At 54.5% G+C, this 9,286-nt stretch overlaps 1 protein-coding gene across 1 annotated transcript; it reads left to right on the plus strand.

Moving 5' to 3' along the window:
* Positions 1–2,626: 2,626 nt before the first annotated feature.
* Positions 2,627–6,583, plus strand: RGMA (repulsive guidance molecule family member a). Its single transcript, XM_010291064.1, has 2 exons — positions 2,627–3,146; positions 5,755–6,583. Exons 1-2 carry the CDS (start codon positions 2,832–2,834, stop codon positions 6,454–6,456), a joined length of 1,017 nt encoding a protein of 338 aa, XP_010289366.1. The 5' UTR covers positions 2,627–2,831; the 3' UTR covers positions 6,457–6,583.
* Positions 6,584–9,286: the final 2,703 nt, after the last annotated feature.

Raw genomic sequence — 9,286 nt, forward strand, 5'->3', positions numbered from 1 at the left:
GTCGGGGGCTGTTTTGCTCTGCCCCTCGGCTGCCACAGTTGACACCTGCACCTCCTTGATCCAAGTGAATGGAGTATGTCCTTGAAGAGCAAGAGGCTCTGGCTTTATTCCTGCTAAAAAAATCTCATCTACACAGCAGCCGAAGGGCTGGAGCAGCCAGAGAGCTCTGCTGGCTGGACGGGATGCTTTGCACAGGGCGTCCCGGTGCCTTACGGAGCTGTCGGGTGACGTGGGGTGTGTGGGTCCTGCGTGTCCAGGGACGTGTCCTCCAGCTCCTCCCGGGGCTGTGCTGGCAAGTCTGGCTGCAGTGATAGCGTGTTCGGCTGCATGCAACCTCAAGGCATCCTCAAGCTGTACATTAGCATAACTACTAGGAGAGCAATGATTTTAATTGCCTGATGCCACAACTGTTTGGGATAACTGGCAGTGGTGGCACTGGTCACGCTCCTGCGTGCTTTTTTGACTCCTGCCTTCCAGCGGGAGGGTCCTGGGGGATCTGCAAAGCTGTGCTCGCCGTCCCTCATCAGACAGAGTGAAATGCATTTTCCTTATTTTCCACCCTGATAAACCCACGCCCGCACCACGAGCGTCTCGCCCCGAAACACCCCTGCTTGCATCCCCCGTGCCAGCAAACTCGCTCCCGCCACTGCGACTGCGCTACCGTGCGCCATCGCCTGCCTTAAATACCACCCCTCGCTTCTCCCCCCGAGTTCAGGCACTCTGCTCGCGGTAGCGTGTTGCAGCAGCCGTGTTTGAACGTGTAGCCTCCGGAGCCAAGGCAGGCAGCGTGCGGGAGCCGGGCTTTGCCGCGCGCCGGTAACGGGAGAGCGTTTGCATCGTGTCTCTCGTCTAGGAGAAAGGCTGAGCGATGCGCTCCGTTGCAGTCCAGGGGCCGTGATGGGAAGCCCACTGATAAACTGTCTGGTGGAAGACCACGCTCTTGGGGTGGAAGAGAAAAGGACATGAAATAACAAGTGTTCTTAAATTTGACCCATAAATGCAGAAGGCTTAGCAGAAACGTGAGCCCCTGTCGAAAGCTTGTTATCAGCTGGGGTCAATGACGAGTTAAAGGCAGTGCTGCTTGCAGGTTTAAATGGGATGCTGCCAAGACAAAACAGCTCCTGGGTTCTCGGTGCTGTTGCTAGTATCTGAGTTTATTAAACATGAATTTTAAAACTGTGAGGAACCTGTCACCATTTCCTATTTGCACTTCACTCTTGGAAAGGGAGAGGAGACAGGCTTGTTTCTTAAAGCCAGACTGCTTCGTGTTTTATAGCCTTGGTCTCCCTTTCTGATTTTCCAGCACCAACTATGTTTAGCTTTCCAGCACTGCGATGTTTAAAACTAAAACATACTGTTTTCCCTGAAACAATACTGGGTTTTGTAACTTTCTTTTTAAACAAATCTGAAATGGTTTTGGCACAGATGCCTTGCCAGCCTCCTTCTAAACAAACCCCAAGACAGGAATATACGTGTATGCCTGTGAGAGGCAGCATGAAAGCATCTGGAAATGGTGGAGCTTTTCTTCTCGTCCTTCTGCTGCCTTTTGTGCCTGAGTCCATCCTGTCTCCAGGCCCTCTGAGGGCGTCGATTAAGAGGAGAGGAAGGAAAACACCATGAATTTTAAGTGGTGTGAGCCTGGGTTCACCCAGCAGGACTCCGGATTGGCGCGGGCAGAGCAGTGTCTGTGCGATGTTCGGCGATGGCCGTGCGCTTTTTGCAGAGCCGCTTTCAAGGCTGCCTCAGGGAAGCCCCGCCGCCCCGGGGAGCGGACGTTGGGAGCGGGGGGAAACCAGGGTCTGAATTTTCCTTGCCTTCCTCTGCCTTTGGCGTGGCCCCGGCATGGGCAGCGCAAGGCGGGTGCGACGGGGAGGCGGGGGCTCGGCTGGCATCCTCCGCTTCTTGTTCTTTCTCAGCGGGCCGTGGCGGGGAACGGGCTCCCAGGGGCAGAGCACACAGCAGTCAAGAAAGACAGAGGTTTTTTTGGCTCCTGCTTCTTTCCGGGGGCACGGGGACACTGGCAAGCCCTGCTGCTGGCAGTGCTGCAGCCATGAGGATGGTGGGGTGGCCGCTGGCTCTGCTGCAGGGTTGGTCACGGCACAGATCCTGCCCTAACTTCTGCACGTCGATGTGTGTCTGGGACACAGTGGTCATGCCCACGAAGGAGGAAGAGGAAGGCAGACAGATTTTTGTGCTGGTAGAGCTCAGTCTGGACACAACGCACAGTAATTCATGCAGCACAGAGCTTTGAATGTCAAACCCTAAGAAGACACTAAAAACCCCATTGCATCTCCCCCCACATTAATGATCCTCCCTTATCCCTGCTAATGAATATGTCCCATTCTTCCACACCCTCGTTTTCCCCCAGGAGCATTAATCTAAAGGCTGGATGCTGTTTCCCGTCTTGGCTTAAATTGGGGCAGATCCTGTTGGTTTCTTTGGCTTTGATGCATGCGAGTTGGGTCATGTGAGAGGGTCACATCTGGTGAGCGAGGTCCCATCACGCGGTACAGCCAATGTCATGAGTTTGGGCTGCAGCAGGAGGACACCAGCCTCTTGCTGGGGGTAGAGTTGGATGTCCCACACACAAGCATGCAAGCATTGACCAACCTGTGTTCTCCTCTCCTCCCGCAGTGACATCTCCATGCAAGATCCTCAAGTGCAACTCTGAGTTCTGGGCGGCCACGTCGGGCTCCCACCACCTGGGCACGGAGGAGGCGCCTGAATTTTGCACGGCGTTGCGCGCCTACGCGCACTGCACCCGCCGCACCGCCCGCACCTGCAGGGGTGACCTGGCCTACCACTCCGCCGTGCATGGCATAGACGATCTCATGGTGCAACACAACTGCTCCAAGGATGGCCCCACGTCCCAGCCCCGCCTCCGGACATTGCCCCCCGGGGATAGCCAGGAGCGCTCCGACAGCCCCGAAATCTGTCACTACGAGAAGAGCTTTCACAAACACTCAGCCGCCCCAAACTATACGCACTGCGGGCTCTTCGGGGACCCCCACCTCAGGACTTTCACAGACACTTTCCAAACCTGCAAGGTGCAAGGGGCTTGGCCTCTCATAGACAATAACTACCTGAACGTCCAGGTCACCAACACGCCAGTGCTGCCTGGCTCCACAGCCACCGCCACCAGCAAGGTGAGCTTTGGGGATGTCCCTGTGAGCAGAGGTGGGCAAGGGCAGATGTGCTTCTGAACAGCCTTTCTTTTCACCATCTGTCTCCACCACCATTTGCTCAGCTCCTTGGGGAGGGTAAGACCGGGTGGGAGCTCCTCTGAATTTGAGAGTTTGACCCTAAATATCGGAAGCCCATCCCTCCTTTGTCCCCACCTTCACTCACATAACCTGTGGTTTCTCGCCGAGCACGTCCAGCCCCATCATGGTTAGCAGGCTGAGATGCTGCAGCTCAGAGGGCCATCATGGCCAAAGTGGGGGATTGCACATTAGAACAGCTTCCACTTGGGGGACTGCAGGTTGCTGTAAACAGACAGACCAAGAATGATGGTGACACCTTTTGGGGGACACCCAAGGACCAAGCAAACCCAGGAGTGCTCTCCAGGGAGGCTCCGGCTTGTGGGGAAAAGCCTGGAGGGAGCTGAGCTCCTCATACTGCCTTCCTCTCTGCCCAGGCTCATAATTGTCTCTGTGGTTTGCAGCCAAATCAAGGCATTTTGTGGGGCACAGTCTGTTCTGGAGGTGCTTTGACAGTCTAAACAATCATCCTGAAGGTACAAAGCAAACACTGAGAAAACCCAAGTGAAGACATGCTGCTGTCATATAGCAGAATTTGTGTGGCATGGCCTCAGTTTCAGGAGAGACCTGGAGCTGATGAACTGTTATGTTGCTCCATGGTGCACAAGCTCTAAAGCTAACAGGCCACTGTTTGTGCCAAAAAAGGGGAGGCTCAGTGGGAGGCATCCTCTTGCTTCTGGAAAATGTCCTGTCCCGCTGTGTCTGGGAGTTCTTCTCCCTGCGTGTGGAGAGAGGAGGGAAGCACATGTAGGACAGGGACTGCTGCTCAGCTCTGGATGTGACCTTTCTAGCCTGAGCTGGAGCTGGCATTTTGGTTTTGACCTGTCCCTAATAAACCTCCTTAAAGATACTTTGAGATACTCTCAATTCCTTACCTACCAAAAGACATCAAAATCTGGTGAAGCTTGCAAAGAATCTGGCTGGAGGAAAGTGGTCCTTAAGGACCCCGGGGACCTGCAATTTCTGCGCTGGATCTCAGGATCCCATCTTAATTGAGCCTTTTCACCCGTTGTCTGCCTCACGGGCTTGTGGTGAGGAGCAATTAGTCATGAGACCCGCAGCATGAGCTGCGGAAAGCATTCCTGGGTCATTGCTAAAGGACCATGTGCTGTTGGAAAGGATGGGAGCCTCTCAGTCCATGGGGCTCTTTGTGTTTTTGCATGATGTTCTCCGGTCTATCCTTCTTCCTCCAGCCAGAGGCAGGGCTGGACCCAGAGGAGGTAGGAGGAGGTCCATGCGAGGGGCAGTGCAGCCTGAAACCCAGGGCATGGTGGTGCCTCATGATGTGGCTGAGGAGGGGATAGCGGGGCTGCCGCGGGGCTGGGAGCATCTAGGCACTCAGCGGAGGAGTGGGTGGGAGAGAGGGACATTGCCAGGGCTCTGGACAGCTCTGGGCTCCTGGCCAGCACCACTGGGAGCAGAGGTGCTGGGAGCCACCACCGTGCTCAGCCCAGTCCTTGAGGAGCCTCAGTACTCAGCCCCTTTGTACTCAGCCCTCGGGCATAGCTGCCCTGTAGCTGCTGGAGCCGTCTCTTCTCCAGCCCTGCCCCACTCTGGCCAGGGCTCAGGCTGCCCCTTCCTGGGGGCCATGTGGTGGGAGGTCCCCCTTGCTGCTCCTCCCTCATGGAATGAGGTGCAAGAGGAAGAGCAAGTCTGCAAGCAGTGAAAGAGGAAGCGTAGTTTGCATGGGAGGAAGAGCAAGTTGCTCTTCCTCCCATGCAAACTCTACTCTTCCTCCTCCTCCTCCTCAAGCCTTCCCCCAAAGCCAGGTCAGCAAGGGAAGAGCGAGCGCTGTGAGGCCCTTCCTCCAGTAAGGGACCCATGTTTGAGCCCTTGGGTGTGGAGCCGTGTTGGGCTCAGTCTACACCCATATCGCCCCGAGAAGGGCCTGCCCACTCGAACGTGCTGAACATGTGTGTGTCTGCGTGGCTGAGATTCAGCACGACGTGTTCTGGGGCCCAGAGGAGAAGACTCCGTTGGTCTGCGAGTGGTCAGGGAAAGGAAGAGGTCCAGCCCTTGGGATGTAAATGCCACAGGAGCCGGAGGAGAAGCTCCACCACTTCTAAGAGAGTCAGGGCTCATCCTACTCTGCCTTCTGCCAGGCCCTGGAGGCAAGACAGTGCTGCATGTGCAGGCATGCTGCCACAGGCCTGTGAGTAGTGATACTCCACCCAGCTCCAGCTACAGGGGAGCTCCTGTGTCGAGCCTGGAGATAACAACGCAGATCTGGGTGGTACGTTCAGTTCAGCCTTTGGGTCTTGACTCTATACACCATGACCTCATCCCTGTGCTGAAGCAGGACGGCCATGTCTGAGTGCCTAAAAGTTGGGACAACTTCTTAGGATGAAGCACCTGCCCACGAGCTGAAGGCCACGCTCCTGGCCGGGCTGAGCAGACAGCTCCTCCACCTCCCATGCCTCTCCTGGTGGTGGCCGTATGCTCTCAGGTGGTCATCGCTGGTTGTAACCCTGTTCCTTTCTTTCTTCCCTGACAGCTCACCATCATCTTCAAGAGCTTTCAGGAGTGTGTGGACCAGAAAGTGTACCAGGCAGAGATGGATGAGCTCCCTGCTGCCTTTGCCGACGGCTCCAAGAACGGTGGGGACAAGCACGGAGCCAACAGCCTAAAGATCACTGAGAAAGTGTCGGGCCAACACATTGAGATCCAGGCAAAGTACATTGGCACCACCATCGTGGTGAGGCAGGTGGGCCGGTACCTCACCTTCGCCGTGCGCATGCCGGAGGAGGTGGTCAATGCCGTGGAGGACCGGGACAGTCAGGGCCTCTACCTGTGCCTCCGCGGTTGTCCGCTCAACCAACAGATTGACTTCCAGACCATCCGCTCGGCTCAGGCCACAGAGGGTCGTGCTCGTAGGAAGGGGCCCAGCCTGCCGGTCCCCCCCGAGGCCTTCACGTACGAAACGGCCACGGCCAAGTGCAGGGAAAAGCTGCCCGTGGAGGACCTCTACTTTCAGTCCTGCGTCTTTGACCTCCTCACCACGGGGGACGTCAACTTCATGCTGGCTGCTTACTATGCCTTTGAGGACGTGAAGATGCTTCACTCCAACAAAGATAAGCTGCACCTCTATGAAAGGACACGGGACCTGGCCCCGGGCAACACGGCTCCCTCGGGGACCCTCCCGGCCCTCTGGGTAGCGCTGCTGTGTTTGAGTCAGTGTTGGTTGTGCTTGTTATAGAGGTTTGCTCCTTCGCACCATGGAGGGTGGGGAAAGGGGAGCAGGAGGGAACCAGGGATGAGATGGCGGTGCTGGACAACGGGAGGTCGGATATCGGAGCCACATGGGTTGTCCTCAAACCGCAGCCACTCTCTTTGGCACCAGGTCCTCTACCTTTCCAGCACTTGCCTGAGAGGAACGTGCTACCAGTGGGACCAGTCAGGAGTTTTTGCTGGACTGTACTTTCTCTGGACCTTCCTCACCTCCCTCTCCCCTCCTCCTCTTCCTCCCAGTAGTGTGGGTGCTGAGGAACCCCCACCTCCTTGTAGTGCTCCCCAGGACCCAAAAATGCACATGGTGACTGTGACATTGGTGTGCATGAACGTGGCTTTGTCTTGGGAGAGCAGAGCCCGCAGGGAGGGCACAGAGCAGCGAGACAGGGCCAAGCCTGGCCAGCACAACGGGGCCGGGCTCCGCTTTTCGGGCATGTCCCACTCTGCTTCCTCATTGTTGCAGAAAGTGGCGTAAGGGGCTGAAATGGTGGGGAATGGTCCCACACTTGCCCAGCTGCTGGTGCCAGGCATCTTCTGGGTGGAAGGAGGACACGTTCCTCAAGCCTCAGCTTGCATTTGTTGTGGTTCAAAGGTCATCTTCGATTTTAGCCAGTTCATTTGGCTGATTCACTCGGTAGTTTTATTCCTGGCTCCCTTGTCTCTGCCTGGACCCACCGGGGACTCTTGATGGCAATGGGAGAAACCTGGCCAGTAATTCAAGCGGTTTCTGCAACTTCTGCCCAGCGTTGGATGAGTTCCTCACACCGTTTGCTCTCTGGTCCCCTAAAACTGGCACTGGGGAGGCTGCTCAGGGAGAGACGTGATCTGCACCTCCCTCCAGCCCTGCACCCACGCGCCGGCCCGCGGCTCGGCTGGGCCCCGGGATGAAACAGGAGTGTTGTGCTCTGTTTGTTTGCTGCTAGGTCTCTGCTCCGCTCCTCATCCTGGGGCCGCGACTTGCAACCCCATTGCAGACCAGTTGCACCTTAAGCCCTTCTGGGCTTGAATCGGAAATGGGGCAATGTTAGAAATACAGCCAGGAGATGGGATGCAGCAGAGGACCCCCCAACTGCCTCCAAATGTCTGTTCCCTGCCTTGAAACCATCAATAATTTCCTTCCTCCACCACATAGTGCTGCCCCTCTCCTCCTCTCCATGTTCCTCTGTGGTTCACCTCATGGTTCACTGAACAAACAGCAAGACCACCTTTGGTCTGCACCTTGGAGACCTCCTGATGGGTTTCCCCTCCTTTTCTTAGGGGGAAGTTCTCAGAAACAAGCCCCAAAACACGTGTCACTCTTGGGGGCACCACCTGCTCTCAAGGGAGGTCTCTGGGCGTGATGAGACAAGCTAGCACCAAAAGAGGTGGGAACAGGCTACGTTTGGCAGTCTGAATTAGTGCCAAGAGGCAGCCTGGTGTAAATACTCAACGTGACTATTCATTGTGTCCTAACAGCTCTAGAGCTCCATTTGTAAAGCAGCAGAGAAATGCAAAATTGTGTCAATGGATGTAATTTATATTGTCTCTTTAATATATAGAGCCCTGGCATTGATCTCGTGTGACTGTACAGATGAAGAGATGTAATTGGTTTTTAAGTGTTTAAGGAAAGAAAAGAAACAAAAAGATGTGTTTACTACTTTGCTCCTTGCTTTGTTTGCTGGTGCCCCAGGTGTTCTGTTTAGGGAGATTTTGAAGTAAGGGTATCACAGTTTGGAGGCACTGAGGAGAGCAACCACTGGACCGCAGCACAGGACAGTTTAGCTTCCCAATGCACTAATTGCTCAGCCAGGCTGAATTGAACTTTTTGTTTCATTTGGTCAAGAAAGAATGAAGATTTTTGTCTCCCTTAGAAATCAAAAATGCAAATTTTAAAAGCCAAAATTTGTCACTGGCTAAGAGGAAACATTTTTTTTTTCTTGCTGTGTTACCCCGTAGATTAACAGCCACAGTGCAAAGCATCCCTCTGAAGACACGGAGCTTGTTGGGAGCGGTCTTAGCTGGCCAAGCCACAGCATGCCAACAAGTCAATACTTCCCCTAAGACCTTCCTCTCCTATATACCAATCGCCCTACGGCACGATGCGCTGTGGTTTACGGGTAATTTACAGCCAAGGAAAATCTATTTGATCATGGCATGGCTCAGTCCCGCTGTCCAGGTGAGCGCTCCAGTGGTGGCCGGCTATCGTACAGTGGTTGGGGTATCCCTATTTTAGAAGCAAACAGTGAAGCACTTTATTTTGGTTGTGTTTGACCCAGTTCTGGTTAAAGGTGAAGTGTGGCCAAGAAAGACCCAATACTTGGAAACAAAAGAAATACGTAGGCAAAGGGGGAGGCGTTACAAGAAGGCCTCCCTCACCTCCTCCCTGCGTTGAGACCCACAGGAGTGTCACCGCGTGTATATACTGTAAATTATTTATTGAGACAAACACAAGTAAAGTTTGAGGTTTTTTGACAATAAAGGAGTGGGTCTTGGTTTGTTCCTGGTGTGTTGGATGGTGCTGTTCGCCACTCTGGATGCGAATGTTGCCCTGCTTCTGCATTCACGCCACCGCAGCTTCCTTCCATCTGTAACCCAAGGACCCTTTGAGAGCTCATTTCTGTCCTAAAATCTCCTGAGAAATTTCACTCTGGGGTTTTATTTATCTGCAGCCAAACGAGAAAAATAAAAAGGAGGTGGAGGGAGAAAATATAAATAATAAACTTTTTATATGTAAAATATAAATTATAAAGTCGCTGGGAAAGGAGACGCGTAGCTACAGAGTCCAAGCGGGCACGGGCGCCCTTCGCCGGCTCCGCCGG

The sequence above is a fragment of the Phaethon lepturus genome, unplaced genomic scaffold (genome assembly GCF_000687285.1).
Source record: "Phaethon lepturus isolate BGI_N335 unplaced genomic scaffold, ASM68728v1 scaffold42037, whole genome shotgun sequence".
Classification (NCBI taxonomy): domain Eukaryota; kingdom Metazoa; phylum Chordata; class Aves; order Phaethontiformes; family Phaethontidae; genus Phaethon; species Phaethon lepturus.

Bases quoted from the DNA above. Each gene is read 5' to 3' on its own strand.
- RGMA (XM_010291064.1), top strand. From the start codon at position 2,832: ATGGTGCAACACAACTGCTCCAAGGATGGCCCCACGTCCCAGCCCCGC. The intron at 3,147-5,754 runs GTGAGCTTTGGG...CTTCCCTGACAG, and splicing joins CAGCCACCGCCACCAGCAAG to CTCACCATCATCTTCAAGAG.